This window comes from Mastacembelus armatus, chromosome 20, assembly GCF_900324485.2.
Source record: "Mastacembelus armatus chromosome 20, fMasArm1.2, whole genome shotgun sequence".
In the NCBI taxonomy this organism is placed as follows: domain Eukaryota; kingdom Metazoa; phylum Chordata; class Actinopteri; order Synbranchiformes; family Mastacembelidae; genus Mastacembelus; species Mastacembelus armatus.
Window position 1 is genome coordinate 19,859,553 of NC_046652.1, and position 18,501 is coordinate 19,878,053.

At 45.3% G+C, this 18,501-nt stretch overlaps 3 protein-coding genes across 10 annotated transcripts in view; all 3 read right to left on the reverse strand.

Annotated features, from left to right (window-relative positions):
- Positions 1-18,501, reverse strand: part of LOC113121869 (zinc finger protein 665-like) — a 219,208-nt gene that overhangs the window by 25,143 nt on the left and 175,564 nt on the right. The window lies entirely within an intron of this gene.
- On the reverse strand, positions 631-5,820 carry LOC113121905 (leucine-rich repeat-containing protein 30-like). Of its 7 annotated transcripts, none has more exons than XM_033325783.1 (8): positions 5,093-5,820; positions 2,941-3,486; positions 2,695-2,826; positions 2,040-2,231; positions 1,692-1,931; positions 1,408-1,541; positions 1,151-1,199; positions 631-876 (listed from the first exon to the last, which is right to left on the reverse strand). In XM_033325783.1, the coding sequence occupies exons 2-8, from the start codon at positions 3,088-3,090 to the stop codon at positions 715-717; spliced, it is 1,059 nt and encodes a 352-aa protein (XP_033181674.1). In that variant the 5' UTR covers positions 3,091-3,486; positions 5,093-5,820; the 3' UTR covers positions 631-714. The 7 variants fall into 7 exon arrangements, with proteins under 7 accessions (XP_033181674.1, XP_026148570.1, XP_033181675.1 ...); XM_026292785.2 differs by lacking the exon at positions 5,093-5,820 and having other exon boundaries at positions 2,941-3,166; positions 3,266-3,756; XM_033325784.1 differs by lacking the exon at positions 5,093-5,820 and having other exon boundaries at positions 2,941-3,166; positions 3,252-3,756.
- Positions 10,912-17,019, reverse strand: gcm2 (glial cells missing transcription factor 2). 2 transcript variants are annotated; one of them, XM_026292766.1, is made up of 8 exons: positions 16,724-17,019; positions 13,790-13,853; positions 13,498-13,686; positions 13,303-13,415; positions 12,557-12,682; positions 12,219-12,475; positions 11,818-12,055; positions 10,912-11,651 (listed from the first exon to the last, which is right to left on the reverse strand). In XM_026292766.1, the coding sequence occupies exons 1-8, from the start codon at positions 16,814-16,816 to the stop codon at positions 11,340-11,342; spliced, it is 1,392 nt and encodes a 463-aa protein (XP_026148551.1). In that variant the 5' UTR covers positions 16,817-17,019; the 3' UTR covers positions 10,912-11,339. The 2 variants fall into 2 exon arrangements, with proteins under 2 accessions (XP_026148551.1, XP_026148552.1); XM_026292767.1 differs by having other exon boundaries at positions 11,354-11,617.

Sequence of the window (18,501 nt, forward strand, 5' to 3'; positions counted from 1 at the left end):
TCCTGGACTGAAGTGGACATTAGTCCAGAGACCCAGGTTCACAGTTCTTCAGCGATAAGTTCTGGGCTCTTCAATTGGAGGTCCAGGGGATTGGCTGCGGACCAGAGAGTGGAGGAGACATGGCAGTTGACGGTAGAGTAAATGTTCTGCAGATTGTTGACAGTGTTCTTCCTTTCCTGGTCCTCGTGCAGGATGGGATTTGCGCAGATCAACAGGAAAATCCCCATCCCCATGATGTGGTGCCCTCCTTACCTGGGTGCCGAACAGCAGTCCACCTCGAGGCCAGTAGCCCACAGTTGCTATGATCAAGCCGACCAACAGGGCCAGGATACCGAGAACTGCCACGAGACCGAGCACAGCTTCAGCTTGCCCTTCACCACGACAACCTTCCAGGCGTGGCAGGAAGTGACATCTGCATGTCTGACTGACTGGTTTGTTCCGTCTGTCTATTTACTGCCTGTCTACTGTGTCGATGGTGCTCCATGGACAGTACAGTCTTTAAAAAATACACACACTGAGTCCGACACTACAGATTTAATAGTCTTAATGTCCAACAAAGAAACGTTTACAGAACAGAAACTCTGTCATCACCACTGACTACTTCTACTTGTCAGGTTAACAAGCCCCGCCCCCACATCTAAAAACACCCCTCTCTCAGTTCTAAATAGTTTGTCTGTGATTGATAGCTCCACCTCCACCCCAGGTATCATGTACTTATGAAGCCCCACCCCCAGCTCTCAGGTAGTTGTAGAGGGCAGTCAGTCCCCCCTCCAGTACCTCCTTCACAGGCTTCAGCAGCGGATTATGGACAATGTGCAGACCTTTATCCAGAGGGTGGTGGGCGAGCTTCTCCAGCCGGGACAGGTGGTGCATGTCCTGAGGACATATCATCTTCATCAGCATCATCATTACTGTCAACCTGAGCTACACCTTTATTCTCACTAGTGACGTGTTTCACCTGAGCATCTTTAATGTCATTAGCAAAGCCTCTCTCCTGATCTACGTCTTTAACATTGTTAGCGAAGCATCTCACCTGAGCTACATCAGTCATTTCATTAGCAAAGTGTCTTACCTGAGCTATGTCTTTGACCTCCTTTGCGAAGATTCTCACCTGAACTAGATTTTTAATGTCATTAGCAAAGCAACTCACCTGAGGCACGTCCTTGATGTCGTTAAAGTCCAGGTTCAAAAGTTCTAACCTGGTGAAAATCAAAGGAAACCAGATCAGTTGTTAAAGTTTCTTGGTTGTTTTTGTGATGGCAGTGAACAACACTTGAGTGTGTTGTTGGTGGACTCAACTAGGACCTTTATGTACGGCAGCAATCGACCTGGTGTCTGAAGTAAATTCATTATCAGATTAAGCAATGTTACCAGGTGAGGTGGTGTGACTGTACCAGGTGAAGTTACCTGGTGAGGGTGCAAAGGGCCTTGGGCAGAGTGTGGAGACTGTTTCCCTCCACAATGAGGATCTTGAGCTCAGCCAGAGCCTGAATGTTCTCTGCTAGGTTCTCCAGGCAGTTCCAGGCCAGGTGGAGAAACACCTACATGGACGGAGGAGCAGTAGTCAGTTTGTGTGGTCCACTTGAGGCTAATGCTAACCCAGGGGTCTCTAACCCTGGTCCTCGAGAGCTACTGTCGTGGAGGTTTTCCAAATATTCCTGCCTTTCCAGTTTCTGATTGGCTGAACACACCTGATGCAGGTAACCAGCAGTGAATAGGGCAGGGATGTCTGGAAAACAGGAAGGCCAGTAGCACTCAAGGGCCCATGACCCATATTTGGCCTGATGTGAATGTACCAGCGCCCTCATGTCGTAGATGCAGCTCGGGACATGGGCGATGTGGTTGTGGCTGAGGTTGAGCTTCCTCAGTCTGCTCAGGTTGGAGAGCGACGCCGGAAGTGAGCATAGCTGGTTGTTGGCCAGACTCAGCACCTGAGATACAAACAGCATTAGTCCTGTTTTGATAGAATCTTAGAGGTCCAGTCCACATTGTTGGCTTCTGTCTTTAAATCCCTTTAAAACCAACATAAACGAACTAACTGTAGTCAGCCAGAGATCATCTATGAAGGAAGATGCTACACTGCCATGCCTGAGGTCTTTGGCAGCAGTGTGCAGTACCTCCAGCTGGGTACAGGCGCCCAGCTCCTCTGGAACTTCAGTCAGTTTGTTTCTGTAGGCAAACAATACTCTGAGCCGGGTCAGGTGACCAATCTCTGCCGGCAAGCTGCTCAACTGTAAACAGAAAACATTTCCTGTCAGGGTCACCACAGCACCAATAGCATGACATCATTAACATTTAACTCTGAAGGTGAAGGAGGGAAGCAATAGAGGACAGGACAGAAACTGGATCCTGCTGGACTTGGGGGGATTATAACCTTTAATTATCCAGCAGCTGTTGGGGGTGGCTGCCTGAAAGACTCTAAAGCCTCCGGAGTTGGACTAAGACATTTAAAGGCTTGTTCTATTCTACCAACTGTACACACATGTCCATCAGCTGTGTGTGAGGCCAGAGTCCAGTGAGCCACACAATCTGTGGAAACTCATATCAAAACAACGCTGACTGAAGTAGTGACGGGCCAACAATCGCACCCTGTGGTGCACTGTTGAGTCTGAGCAGTAGTTGGACCTAAAAACTGTAGTTTAACAATAACACACCTCTGCTCCCACAATGTCCTATGATCAGAGCACAGTGTACCTGGTTGCCCCACAGGTTGAGAACCACCAGGTTGGACAGCAGAGCCAGCTGAGGAGGGACAACCTTTAGACGGTTGAGGGACAGATTCAGCTTCTGCAACTCCAGCAGTTCCCACAATTCATCTGGGACCTCCTGAAGACACAAGGACACAGTGGGTCAAGGCGTGGATGACGCTTTACATGATGCATAAGGAACCAGACTGCAGACTCAGCTCACTGTCTGAACACATCTGGACTCCCGCTGTACCTTCATTCCTCGACGAGCCAGGCTCAGGACACTGTAGCCAAACTGTCTGACAGCGAATCGTCGGATTCTGTCTGTTGATGTCAGACTGTCCTCCTTCCCAGCACTCGTTTTCTCCTCCTTCAGCTCCTCCTTACATACCGCAGCCCCCATCACGACCCAGCACAGCACCCCTCAGAGCAACCCCGCTGCCCAGATCTTGGCCAGCTGGTTCTCCAGCAGTCCACAGCTGAAACAAATTCTGCAGGTTAAAAGAACAGAATTTCTTCTAAAGTGTCATTTGAACATGTGAAGATTGTCAAACGTGAAATAACATTTTAACAACAACCAGAACTTCCCTCCTCTTCAGAGAGAAGACCTGTGGCCAAACCCTTCGACAGCCTTCAGTGAAACTCCCTCCGAAGACGATATCAGACACACTCGGCCCACAGCTGCTGCTGTCACTCAGCCATGCTGAAACCAACTGACCAATCTGGTGCTCTGGACTCACAGACAGAAAGACAACGATGCCTGCCCCCTGTCACTTCTGCTCAGGGACGCCAGGACAGGCTGCAGAGACAAGAGGACGGAGCAGGTGGATGCTGGCACCTGAAGCCAGGACTGAACTAGCAGGTGCAGTTTGCTGGTTTACCCAGCAGGTGGTGCAGCTGCATCAGGTCTACAGGGAACCCTCTGGCATGCAGTGCAGGAGAAACACAGGAGCTCTCTGATACGGAGAATATCATCATCATCATCATTGTCCATCCATCATCTGTACCCCCTTAGTCCTAACCAGGGTCCCAGGGATCAGCTGGAGCCTATCCCAGCTCTCTTTGGGTGAAAGGCAGGGGTCCACCCTGGACAGGTCCCCAGTCCATCACAGGGCCACATAGAGACAAACAACCTCACACACTCACACTCACTCCTATGGGCAATTTAGAGTCACCAATCAACCTGACATACATGTTTTTGGACTGTGGGAGGAAACCAGAGTACCTGGAGAAAACCCACACAAGCACAGGGAGAACATGCAGACTCCACACAGAAAGGCCCCTGATGGGTTTCAAACCAGGAACCTTCTTGATGTGAGGCAACAGTGCTAACCACTAACCCACTGTGCTTCCCATTATTATTATTTTTATTATTATTGATGTGGCCTGTGACCTATTTTCTCACTTCTCTCTGTGGAGTTTGGTTTGGGTTCTTCTTTAAGCTGATTTCATGACATCGTGACAACAACTTGGAAAATATTGAAATGACAAAACAAAATAAAAGAACTGGTGCAAAAAAGAAAAATATTCACATCCCAACCAAACTGCACAGAGAAAAGGCTGAAAATAATTGTCACTAAAAACGCTGATGTAATTTAATTCTATGTTTTTATTGGTATTGATGATTGATATTTATATTGATTATTGTGTGAGGGCTGCAGAAATAAACTTCTGCTAATTTGAATTTTCAAACATCTCTGAAAGTCCATGTGTTTGGGAGCGAAGCAGACAAAGGGCAGCGAGGAAGAGGATGAAGGAGCATTAAAGTGTTTCAGAGTGATTTTTATGGTCTTCAGTCCGAGGGAGCAGCTGGTGTCCGTGACTCTTCACGTCCATCGCCTCCATCACTCTGCTGCTTTCATCTCCAGCTGAGGGTGTGGGGGGGGGCGGTGTCGGTGCATGGGTCTATGAGAGGAAATGACAAACCGAAGCATCGTGCAGGTAAAACAGAACTCATGCCTACTCAAGTAAAACCCACGTTAGGAACTCAGCAGGTTCCTTCCCACCAAACCAAACTCCACAGAGAAAACTGAAAATAAGGGAAAGCATTTTCAACGGAAAACAAACCTGAAATGTGTTAGAGCGAAGTTTGAATCGGGGCTGTCATCACCGCGCGTCCCCAGCTGCACCTCGCATGGAGTGGCCATAATGTGGCCAGAAGTTTGTGGACAGCCCTGAGTGCTCTCGAGTTCCTGCTTTCATCTTCCTAATGTGCTCTTGTTGTGTCTGCGCCCGAGCCCCACCTGCTCCCCTGCTCCCCTGCTCCCCACCGTTTCATGTCCTGCTCAGCCCGAGACATGAATAATGAGGGCCGGGCAGTATGAGTGTCGTGCACGTGCTTTAACCTGCGGAGAAAGTCTGTTTACAGGCAACAGGTCCAGGTGTGTCGCGGGTACTAAGCTTACCTGTGACTGTGTGCGTCTCACCGTCCTCTCTGCTTGTTGTGTGTTTTCACCGGCTCATTAGCTCCAAAAACACAACACAGCGGGAGCCCCAGAGGACCACTGGTCCACATCGGAACTGCACTTTCTCCTGGGTCCGGAACCGTTGGAGTTCTGTTTGTGGATGTCGCGGTCCTATGGGTTTGATCTGGTTCAGCTGTGTTAAAGAGCCAGCTCAAGGTCTTCTTCTGTGGTTGGAGCAGGGTTTTTGTTTCCCCCATGTTTCCGTCTCGCCCCCATCCATCCACCGTGTTGTTTACTAACAGTCAGCTGATCACAAAACTGATTATCAGATCCACACTTCAAAAGGAGGTCTTCAAAAACGGCCCGACAGAACCCTGACCAGGTGATTATGTTCAGACTGGTTCGCTGCCTTTGATCAGGACTGAACCCAGAGTTCCAGAAACCTGGACCACATCAACTAAAACAAGCAGATTCTATACAGAACTAGTTTCTGTTGTCATTATTCAGAACAACTGTTCTCACCAGACACTGGAAAAAATCCGTCCCTCAGTGGAACCAGTCTGGTCCTCACTGGAAACTACCTGGGCCTTACCGGATTTACCTCGGTATCACTGAATGAAGTTTAGTTTATCAGAAACATCTGACTCTTACAGGAAACTATCTCTGACCCACTGGAAACTCACTTTTGAATGTCTGTGCTGCTCATAAAAACACTTCCTGTTGTCTGCTTGTTTATTTTGTCCTTTTCACATTAAAAGCACAGTGTCGTTTTGCTTGTCTAAACTAAAACATCAGCTCTGAAATTTAAACGACTCAGGGTGTGGACACTGCACTGGATCCAGGACCGTAGTCCCTGTGCAGACTACATGAGCTGCTGCAGATCGGTCACGTGACCACAGGTGTGCGTGAGCAGGAAGCTGTCACCGCGGAGCCGCATGTTAGCGTAGTTAGCATAGCCCACATTCCTGCTGCGGATCAGTGACCAGGACACAGAAATAGCATCCATCATGTGACGGCAGGTAGCACACCTGGACGTGTCCTGGGTTCAGGCAGACCAGCAGGCCAGGACCCAGATAAGTTTAAGTGGATCTACCTGTGACACCCCCCCCCCCCCAATCCCTGTCTCCGGTACAAAGACCACGTTGAGGGTGCACATGTGTCACTGTTTCAGGTCTCTGTCAGACCTGGATAACAGTGGCAGGTCTAAGGTCTATGTGATCCCTCATGTCCTCTTCAGTCTAATCTCTGAAATGTTTCCATCTGTGTTTATGGACTCTGGATTAAATCTTTTAATCCGTTTGAAACCAAATCAAACCTGTTTCTACTGGCTGAGGATGAAGCTTCTGGTCTCTGGTCCCACTAGACTCAACCCAAAAGGGACATAAAACCAGTCAGACCTGAGAATAATTGGACAAGTCAACTTGGTAAAAGGGAACTTGGTCTGACTGACCTCAAGTTCCAAATGGTTTCGATTTGACAGACTGTCCTCTTGTTTCCTTGAAGCAAGTCATATTATTCTCAGGTCTATTTGGGTCCGGCTTACTTATCCCCTGGGCCTTTTTTGTGTACTTCATACATTAGGTTTACTTTGACTCTGCAGGTTTGTTTGTCAGGCAGAAGAAAACCCAAGACCTCATTCATAAGGACCCAAACTGTAATTTTTTTAAGCTTTTCATCATAAAAACAGTAACTACGGGGACAGGTTCTTCTGGTTTCTGGATTAGTCTGAGGCATCCTAACCCTTTCAAAACCCTGTGGTTTGTGTTTTGGTTCATCTCTGTGACCTCCAATGTATCTGACTGCAGCTCTCTCTCTCCTTACATATATAGTGGGTGTCTCTTGGCCTCAGGTCCGGACTCGTTCTGTCAGTCTGGTTCTTGTCTCTTCAAAGATAAACTTCAACATAAACCGACTTCATTCTTCTTCACTCAACCAGAAACACTTCCTGTTCTCTCAAAACAGTCACCGAACAAACAGCTGCTGCTTACCAGCATGCACAGAACACTCAGACCTTACAGGTGGACCACATCTCCAGTCCTGGTTCTGGTTCTGGTTGTGTAGTTAATATTCTGTAACTGATGTTGCCTGTTTGTTTATTCCTGCTGTAGCAAATGTAGCTGTTGCCTTTATTGTTGCTGCTGGTGATGTTGCTGCTTCTGTTGCTGCTGTTGCTGGTGATGTTGTTGCTGCTGTTGCTGCTGTTGCTGGTGATGTTGTTGTTGTTGCTGCTGTTGCTGGTGATGTTGTTGTTGTTGCTGTTGTTGCTGGTGATGTTGTTGGTGGTGATGTAACTGATGTTGCTGTTGTTGCTACTGTTGTTGCCATTGTTGTTGCTGTTGTTGCTGGTGATGTTGTTGTTGTTGCTGTTGTTGCTGGTGATGTTGTTGTTGTTGCTGTTGTTGCTGGTGATGTTGTTGTTGTTTCTGTTGCTGATGGTGATGTTGTCGTTGTTGTTGTTGGTGATGTAACTGATATTCCTGATGCTGTTGTTGCCATTATTGTTGCTGTTGCTGCTGTAGCTGCTGTTGCCATTGCAGCCTCCATGCCTACGTGCCGTTGCCCCAGCGAGCAGATGGTGCAGATAAGGCTACGGGGATCTGATTGGGACCAGGAAGCAGGTCTGACTGGTTTGGAGCCATATAAACCACTGCAGGTCATCTAGAGGTTGAGTCATGGCAACTGGACTTTCAGTTTTTAGGTCAAAACATTTCACCACCCATCCAATTGGCTTCAGCAGTCTGAGAAAAAGCTGGTATGAAACCTGTTCCAGACCAGACTCAACCTCTAGATAACTTCCCCTGAATGACTGAGAATCTCCACAGACATGTTTCCCAGCATGCCATGGGGCCCCACACCGCAACAGCTAATTGGAGGTAACAAGGTGGGCCTGAAGTGACAACAAATTCAGTTTGACATGACCTCATCATTTACTAGAACTGTACTAGAAAATATACACAACCATCCTGTTACTAGCTACTGCTTGACTAATACTTTGTTACTTTTTTAATGGAAACAACACAGAACAGATTCTTGTTGCTTCAACAGCAGCAATGTGGAAAAATAAACTGTGGACTTTGGAGGAAATAAATCATTTTTCAGAGAATGAACTACTGGACTGGTCCAGGGCCCAGGAGCCACAAACCAGTCGGGGGCTGGCAGGGGATGTTTGACCAGCTTGGCTCCTCTGGTTTAGTGTTAATTGGGGTGGAGGGTGACACTCCACCAGAATCACCAGATCCATATTTCTCACCCTGTACCAGACTCCATTCAAGTTTAGCACCATTTAGAGCCAACCTCTGTAACACAGCTTTAAAGCAGAGTGACTTCCTGTTGACTGAACATCCTGTTTGAACAAGAACTACATTAAAGACGCTCCTGATCCTGAACTTCTTATCACCATCTGAGTCACAAAAATATCCTGATTTTCCAGGGAGCTGCTAAACTTTTTGCTGCAAACATCATCCGGCTGTGAGATGCTATCGGGCTGCGATGCTCTGAGCCAGCAGATAGTGATCAGACCGGCACTGTCATGCCTCTTTAAGAAGACAGTACATTTGTACGAGTCGGCCTGTGTTGATAAGACTTCTCACGGAACCAGAGCACAGCCAGGACCAGCACAGCACAGGTAGACCGCGCACACCTCTGCACAGGTCACCTCGGACCCTACCTGCCTGGTATTAGTTCGATCGTTTTTATCTGTCATCTGTGTTTGCACAGTTTTGCTTTTCTGCCTTTGAAGCTGATATGATTTTCATTTCTCTCTGCAGCAGCTGCTTGTTTATAGGGGCTGGCCTCCACCTTCCATCATCCCTCATCCATCCATCTTCTTACCAGACCAAGATCGTTTCATATCACTGGCTAAAGTCAGTGTTTCATGTCCAGTGCTGTGGGCCTCCTCCAAGCCTCAGCACTACGACTGCAGTAGTTTTAGTCTGCAGGTTCATGGGCTTTCATCAGAATATGTGGCTGTGGATGGACAGTACCAGGAGAATACCAGGGTTGAAATGACACTTCTCTTTAGAGTTTTAGGTTTTGGAACTTCATGCTGAAATATCTTTAAACATGAACCCGTGGACACACAGACAGCTGTCACTGCATCACTGTGATACTGAGGGAAACTGCAGGATTCTGAATGAGGTTCTGCAGCCTTTCCTCTGGTTTTTCAGTGGATTTGTGGAGGTTTATTGTGGAGGGACACCAGAGGAAATGAGATCCTCAGGAAGTGGAAGTCACACTGCATGTGGACGTATGTTTAGTGTGTGTGTGTGTTCACATTTCATTTGTTTTAGTGTGAATTTAAGAAATACAGTAGGAACAATCCCCAAAAGGGCCTTTTTCCACGGAGCCTGCTGAGCTTCTAGCTGCTTTTATAGCACAATGGAGCGATTATTGTGGTTCATATGTCTCAGCTTGATTCTTCATCTCCCTCTGTCTGCGTCTCTGTTGTAAACCACGACCATGTAGCGTCACATTGAAAACATCCATTAGTGCGGAGCCACATCAGAGCCTGGGGGGGCAGAGGGTTGTTGTTTGGAAAGGTGTCTCATGTCAGCCAACTGGATGATTTATTTAGCAAAGTAGACGAAGAGACCGAGGGATGAAAATGATTTGCGTGTGAAAACGCAGAGATGGAGATCAGCAGAGAAGAAGGAGATGAGGTGATAAGACGACAGGATGAGGTGACGGTCGGTGAACGGATAGAATTACATGGCTCAGGATTATCTGCACTCACCTGGCTTACAGGTGAGGCACAGATGAGGCGTTGGCTGATGTGCTGAGAGCTGCTGCAGCTCCAAAACATCTGGGACCCACAGTCCTGAGCTCCGAAACACCTTCAGTTTTACCTGGGTACATGTAGTGTAGCATCATCTTATTGGCAGATTTAATCCTCATGTTGACTCACCTGAAACAGCCTCCTTCACCTGGACACTCACGTTCACCTGAACACTCACCTTGACCTGAACACTCACCTTGACCTGGACACTCTCCTTGACCTGGACTCTCACCTTGACCTGAACACTCACCTTCACCTGGACACTCTCCTTTAACTGGACATCCTCTCCACCTGGAAACTAACCTGGATTTGACCTTCAGGTGAACATGAACTTCAACTGTGCACCCACCTCTGACTGTCTTGCTGTGTTTATGACTTCCTGTATTAAAGCAGACGTGCCTTTTCAAAGTAAAGCTCCTTAAATTCAGGTTTGTGTGTGTCATGTACGCAGCGCGGTGGGTAACGAGCGAGGTGATGAAGGCAGCGCAGTAGGAAACGAGTGAGGCGGCGCAGGAATGAGGCTTTAATGGAAGTTAGTGACAGAGACAAGCAGTTTAAAGGTTCACCCCGAGGACAGCACAGTCCTTCCTGCCTCAACGTGTCCTTGTCAAAACAACATTCATTACTCATCCAGACTGAAACCAGCCGACGTCCAAACACCAACGCTTTGATCATCTGCAGGGTTCTCAACCTGAGGCTCCGGCCCTGCAGAGGGACTTATGTTTCTGCTTCCTGCTCTAACACTGGGATGTGTCTATGTGCTGGATGGACAATTAAAGAAAACAACTGTCAGACATAAAGTTTTACCTGAGCTTTAATAAACACAACTTTACTTTTGCTGCTGCAGGATCCAAAAAGGTACTTTTAAAGGGACATTACACTAGTTTTTAAGGAATGGAAATGTCTAATGTCTGGATTCCGCTGCAACTCAAACAGAAACATGACTTCAGTCACTGTTTTATTCAGGCTGAACAGATAGTCCAGATCAGTCCGGTTCACACTCGAACCCTAATAAATAACATTTCTAGGCAGTTTTTGCAGCTTTCAACCACATCTCATTGACTTCCCTGGCTCTAACCTACGTGGGGACTCCTGGGGATTCTGACAGAAGTGACCAACTTCACCATTAAATGAACAAGTTCACAAACTGTGGCTGAAAGCTCAAGAAGCACCAGAAAGTTCTGGCCTAATTGAATCCAGGTTTCTGAGACCCATTTGGACATTTACAGCCTGTAAATGTGAAAAATCTGTGTACAGTTTTCAGGTTTTCAGGTTCTGTCCTCAAAGGGGGGTGCTGGATGAAAAGGGTCCTTCCTCTCAGAACAACAGGACATAAAAGTCTTGGGTCTCTCTCTTGTTCCATGTCCTCTCAGCTCCTGGACTGTCCACATGTTCCAGCAGGTGTTCAGTAATAGCAGTAATATGTGTATTTGAAGCAGGAGTCATGGTCCCGGCAGTGGAGGCAGCACCATGTTAGTAGTCCTCATAACGGTAGGTGTTGGGGTAGGCGTAGCGGTAGTCGTAGCCGTCTGCCCTCTCTGTCTTGGTTTGCAGCGGTTCAGGCTGAAAGGACAGTGATTTGATGACTCCACCAGACTCCTCCGTGACCTTCACCTCAGTAGAGTATGAGGAGGAGGGATCATCCAGTAGAGAGGAGCAGCCAGGGAGGCCCGGAGGTTTTGGGGGAGCACAGGGCTGATAGGATGAGAGTCCAGTGGGAGGTTTGGGACATGACTGGTAGGGTGGCAGTGCTGCAGGAGGTTTTGGACAGGGTTGATAAGACACCTGAGGAGGACCAGAAGCAGCATCAGTGTGATATTAGGTTTAATCCCCCCGCACCCCTTAGTAACTGAGGTGGGACCCTAGCTCTAAAGTTCTGTTTAGGAACAGAAGATGTGACACCCAAACCTGGGGTCTTCATATCTTGGGCCTATACTTGACCTGTACCCACCTTGGTTGTTGTGGTGATTATTGTCTGCAGTGCTGCGGGGGATCCTGGGGTGTTGCCGGGGTAACGGCAAGGATAATCAGTGCTGTAGTAATGGTGATTTTCACCGTAGGGGGTGGGGCTCTTCAGCAGCTCCTTCCAACTCGGAGGAGGCTTTGACTGGGGGTCAAAGGAGGAGGACGAAGAAGACAGAGGAGTCGACGATGAGGAGGAGGAGGAGGAACCCAGGACCGGGGCCACCCTGCAAACAAGCCAAAACTTGGTTAGTGTTTCCAGGAATTGGTTTTATTTTATTTTGTTTTAAACCTGTTCATATAGCCAGGATTAATGTAAAACCAGTTTGGGATCTGTTGTAGACCTATTTACAATGCTTGGATCTGGTTTGCAGTGTGTGTGAGTCTGACCTAGGGTCACAGAGGTCCGAGGTCACAGAATAGGAAGGTGAGGTCAGATATCCTTGGAACTCATAGCTAGGCCGGCCCATGTAAAGCCTGGGATTGGCTGGTTTCTGTAGAGTAGGCGGGGCCTCTCCCAGTGCATTGTGAGGATTGTAGTAGGGGTCTGGACTCTGAAATGCTGGGTAATGTTGTGGGAAGTTTGGCTCAATGAAGGAAATTCTGTCTGGTGGTTCGACACAGGACAGCAGGGCGGGGCCCAGCGCCTAAACAGCAACCAGTAAACAAATAGTAAACAACCGGCACCAGAACTGTTTGTTGTTGATGCTGGTGGTAGTTTTGCCAACCTGTGTCTCGAGGAGTCGTCTTTTGGGTGTGAAAGGAGGAGAACTGACTCGTCTCTTCACTGAGCTTCTTCTGGCTTCAGTCTCGGACTTGGACTCTGGTCTGGGATGATCGTGGACCCCTTTTGCCTGGAGAACCCCAATAACAAACTTTAAAAATATTTGAAGAAAAGACCTTGATGACAACCATAACCTTGTTTTAGTTTTGATCTAGTTCAGACCGAGGTAGCATGTTTAGCATGTTTACCTCAGTAAACCTTAGTTAGTGGGGTCAGCCCAGTTAGTATGTTTAGCATGTTTACCTCAGTGTAGTTAGCCCAGTTAGCATGTTTACGTCAGTAAACCTTAGTTAGTGTGGTCAGCCCAGTTAGCATGTTCAGCATGTTTACCTCAGTGTAGTTAGCCCAGTTAGCATGTTTAGAATGTTTACCTTAGGTAGTGTGGTTAGCTCAGTTAGCATGTTTACCTCAGTGTAGTTAGCCCAGTTAGCATGTTTACCTCAGTGTAGTTAGCCCAGTTAGCATGTTTAGAATGTTTACCTTAGTTAGTGTGGTCAGGCCAGGTAGCATGTTTACCTTAGTGTAGTTAGCCCAGTTAGCATGTTTACCTAGGTAGTTAGCCCAGTTAGCATGTTTACCTCAGTGTAGTTAGCCCAGTTAGCATGTTTAGCCCAGTAGGCATGTTTGATGCAGTTAGCATGTTTAGCATGTTAGCCCAATTAAGAAGCAGGGAGGGGCAGAGGTGTGGACCTGGAAGAAGATGGCTTTTCCGTCAACTCTCCAGAAGTTGGTGACAGGGTAACCGCTGTGCCCTCGACACGGCAGAAGTTCCAGGGCGGCATTACAGCTCGGACACAGCTTCTCTGAAACACACAGAGTCCAATCAAGTACACAGTGCCACAGCTGGACTGAACCTGGACACGTTCTGAATGTGGTTTCTCATACTCTGCTGCTTCTGTCGGGCTTTGTCACAGATGGCAGGCCGGAGCTGCAGTCTGGATCCGTCTGGCAGCGTGCAGCCTCGAGAACAGACCACCACACCTAGACAAGACTTCTTCAGGATCTGACAGTTGTGGTTGTTGGTGTTTCTCATGGCCCAGCCGGACAGGTGTCTCTGAGCGTTCTTATCCTCAGCTGGAAAACAAAACCACCGCAGGTCTGAGTCTCTGTGCTGGTTTTGTGTCTGTGCTGGTTTTCAGTGTGTTGGGTTTGTGTCTGTGCTGGTTTTGGGTCTCACCGCTGTAGATATACCGGACATAACCGTCTGTCCACTCCTGGAAGGGGTCAAACTGCTTCATGTCCTGCACACACACACACACACACACACACACACATAAAATAAAACCAGCGAAACAGAAAATATTTCAAACTGAATCCTGAAGCGTTGGACTGCAGCCTCCAACCAAACTCACTTTGACAGTGTTTAAGAAAAAATCAATAAATCTTAGATGTTGACCTGAAATAAAAATCATGTTTCCTGAAAATAGTCATCACTGTCAGTCTGGAACAACTGAGTATTGAATAAGGCCTTTAACCTGACTGACCCTGACCCTGACTCTGACTCATCCTGTGTCTTCTGAGGCAAACCACCGTGGATGGTGTCTCCTGGACCACCTAACCCTGGCAGCCTTGAGGAGACACGACCTGAGCAAAAACGTGGTCCAGTAGACGAGGCCATAAACCGTCCAGTGTTTTGCTGCAGCAACAAGGTTTTTAGACGACAATTTTTCCACAGTAAGACAATTTCCAGTTTCTTCTTTCTGATCATGTTTTCACTGTAAATCTACCATCACCACGTGTCTGTCTGAACTTTGAGACTAAGAAAAGTGGGATTTTATTTATTCTGATGGTTTTTATTATTTTGCGGTTTTTATTATTTATTTTTTACTGGTTTTATTATTTTAGTTTTTTTTTATTTTATGTGTTTTGTTTATTAAAATGTGAAGCAGCCAAAATGATTTTTAATGTCCTTGTTTTGTTTCATTTCTAGAAAAAGTCTGTTTTGTTCAAAGTTTTTCGGGTCTTTCAAAGAATCTGGACCATGTTTCCAGTAAATCCTGTGTGTTTCCCAGTAGAGTTTATCGCAGCGAGCGATCGATCAGAGATATTGATCAGTGTGAGAGCTGGCTCCGGATCAGCTGTGTGACCCATGTTTTGATTTCACCCAAAACAAAAACTACAAAAACCAGTTTTCATTGTTGGTGCAACAACAGAGCGGACGGCCGAGTCAGCGCCGCTCACACAACCTTGAAATGACCTTCAGAGAACGCACAGCCCCTGTGGTGACCCTGAAGGTGTTTTGGATTAGAATCAGACACGTTATTGATTATTAATTTGATTATCATTGATCCGTGACAGGAAAACTCAGGTGTTACAGCAAAAACATTACAGCACAAATAGTAAAATGGAGAATAGAAAAACACACACAACAATTCAAATTAAAATTAAAAAAATTAAAATTAAAATTAAAATTTGAATTTAAATTATAATTTAAATTTGAATTGATGGTTTCTCAGTCACGACCTTCACACGGAGCTCCGTTAACACTGGACGTGTTTGTGGAGAAACAGTTTGGGTCGTGTGTGTTGCAGGAAGTCAGCCTGGACACAATAATGTGAACAGGTTTGTGGACTGACCGTGACCCCGTCGCGGACCTGGTCCAAACGCGTCGAAAGGTGATTTTCCATTTTGCTGTGACGTCACACAGAGCAAAGGGAAATAAAATGTAAAGGATCCAAAGTGTGTGTGTGTGTGTGTGTGTGTGTGTGTGTGTGTGTGTGTGTCTCAAACAAACTTTACACACACACACACACACAGCAGTTTATTAATGGACAAATTCATCACAGCTGCGTTTCCAAAACAGTGTGAGGAAAAGCAGTTTATTTTCTAACATAAAATCTGTTTGTATTATATTGTATTATGTATTATTATTATTATTATTATTATTACAGTACATGTGTCTAATCAGTAAATGGCTGATAACACGCATCTGAAAAACACTGACATGTTTTTCCTCTAGATGTTGGCCAGTGTCTGTTGGAGGTTTATTAAACATCCGTCACTATTTTTGTTTCTCTACAAACCAAGTTTATGTTAAAAAGTCAGGACTAATAATCGATTACAGCCTCCAACTAAACTGTTTCTCACACTTTGTTTTTATTTACGATGTTTTATTTATGATGTTTATGATTTTGGTTTTTAGATTTAGTTTTAGTTGGTCTGAAAACAGAGTCAGGGCACCAGAGAAAGAAACTATTTTAATTGGCTCGACAAACCTTTAGTTTATAATAATAATAATAATAATAATAATAAATAAATAAATTAGAGTTGTTTCCTTTCAAAACACCCAAGGTCACCTTACAGTTAAAAGAGCAATTGCTAAATAACAGAATAAATAGAAAATAAAAGCATAGTACAGTTAAGATACATGGTCTTATATTGTATTATAATTGGCACTTCTTCTTTTTATTATGATATTGCTATTATTATATTATTATTATTATTATTATTATTATTATTATTATTATTATTATTATTATTGGCTCCAGTCAATATCAGTTTCATATTTTTTCTCCTTGGCAAAGCGAAGAAACCTGAACAAACTGATTAGTCATGAAAAGCCTTCGACCAAACTCTGGACATTTTATTTGATTTAAATTTATTTTATTTTGTTTAAGTGATTTAGAAAATCACAAACATTTCGCTTTCCGCGGTGTCTTCTAAGTGTTGATGCGTCTGATCGAATTGAAATTTATTGATCAGATATTAGTTCATATATTTATTGGTGGGGATGTTGGTTGTTGTTTTCAGTGTTTAGTCCAAACTCCAAACTATTTTTAAATATTAAAATAGTTATTATAAGAATAATATCCGATTGTTGTAGTATTTAAGAAAATCCCGAAGCCAAACTCTAAGATGTTAAAAGATCTGGAGTCAAACCTGTTTCAACCTGAACTGAAAGCACCGGATTTACAGAATTATAAAGTCTGCTGGACCCGAACTCTGAGCTCATTTTATTCTTCGACCTGGTTCACGTTGCCTGTGTTTGATTTAAGGCCTAAATGTTTTGTCTGGACCGGACAGAGTCTGACAAACCCAGGACAGCTCCGTGGGACCGTGTCAGTGGAGTTTAAAGGTTCGGGCACGGTAAAAATCCCGGACCCGATCTTACCTGCGGGAGTTTCGGGTCGTTGATGTCCCACGTTAACTTCATCCCGACAGAACACACGCAGTCCGCGTCTTCGCGCTCGTCGGCCCGGGACATGCTCCTGCTGCTGGTGCTGGTCCTGATCTTGATTAGTCCACCTGATGCCTAGATCCTGCAGGTCTTTCTGTTCCGTTTAACGTCCAGGTTCAGATCTGAGATTCAGTCCAGAACGTAAAAAACGGTTTAATGTGAAAAGCTGTTGCTCAGACTTTTATTTTATTAAGGGAAAAAATACGGTGAGAACAGCGCGTGCGGCTCCGCTGAGCTCCAGGTAGAAGTGAAGATACAGGTAAGACCGTCACGAGCCTCCGGAGGGAGGGGGGAGGAAGGAGGGAGGGGTTTTATTTAAATGAATGAAGGAAGGAAGGAAGGAAGGAAGGAGGAAGGGTTTTATTTAAATGAATGAAGGAAGGAAGGAAGGAAGGAAGGAGGAAGGGTTTTATTTAAATGAAGGAAGGAAGGAAGGAGGAAGGGTTTTATTTAAATGAATGAAGGAAGGAAGGAAGGAAGGAAGGAGGAAGGGTTTTATTTAAATGAAGGAAGGAAGCAGGAAGGGTTTTATTTAAATGAAGGAAGGAAGGAAGGAAGGAAGGAGGAAGGGTTTTATTTAAATGAATGAAGGAAGGAAGGAAGGAAGGAAGGAGGAAGGGTTTTATTTAAATGAAGGAAGGAAGCAGGAAGGGTTTTATTTAAATGAAGAGGAAGGAGGAAGGAGGAAGGAGGAAGGGTTTTATTTAAATGAATGAAGGAAGGAAGGAAGGAAGGAAGGAGGAAGGGTTTTATTTAAATGAAGGAAGGAAGCAGGAAGGGTTTTATTTAAATGAAGGAAGGAAGGAAGGAAGCAGGAAGGGTTTTATTTAAATGAAGGAAGGAAGGAAGGGGTTTTATTTAAATGAAGGAAAGAAGGAAGGAAGGGTTTTATTTAAACGAAGGAAGGAAGGAAGGAAAGGTTTTATTTAAATGAAGGAAGGAAGGAAGGGTTTTATTTAAATGAAGGAAGGAAGGAAGGGTTTTATTTAAACGAAGGAAGGAAGGAAGGAAGGAAGGAAGTAAGGAAAGGTTTTATTTAAATGAAGGAAGGAAGGAAGGGTTTTATTTAAATGAAGGAAGGAAGGAAGGAAGGGTTTTATTTAAATGAAGGAAGGAAGGAAGGGTTTTATTTAAATGAAGGAAGGAAGGAAGGAAGGGTTTTATTTAAATGAAGGAAGGAGGGAAGGAAGGAAGGAAAGAAGGAAGGAAGGGAGGGTTTTATTTAAAGGAAGGAAGGAAGGAAGGGTTTTATTTAAATGAAGGAAGGAAGGAAGGGTTTTATTTAAATGAAGGAAGGAAGGAAGGGTTTTATTTAAATGAAGGAAGGAAGGAAGGAAGGAAGGGTTTTATTTAAATGAAGGAAGGAAGGAAGGAAGGGTTTTATTTAAATGAAGGAAGGAAGGAAGGAAGGAAGGGTTTTATTTAAATGAAGGAAGGAAGGAAGGAAGGAAGGGTTTTATTTAAATGAAGGAAGGAAGGAAGGCAGGGTTTTATTTAAATGAAGGAAGGAAGGAAGGAAGGGTTTTATTTAAATGAAGGAACGAAGCAGGAAGGGTTTTATTTAAAGGAAAGAAGGAAGGAAGGCAGGGTTTTATTTAAATGAAGGAAGGAAGGAAGGAAGGGTTTTATTTAAATGAAGGAAGGAAGGCAGGGTTTCATTTAAATGAAGGAAGGAAGGAAGGAAGGGTTTTATTTAAATGAAGGAACGAAGG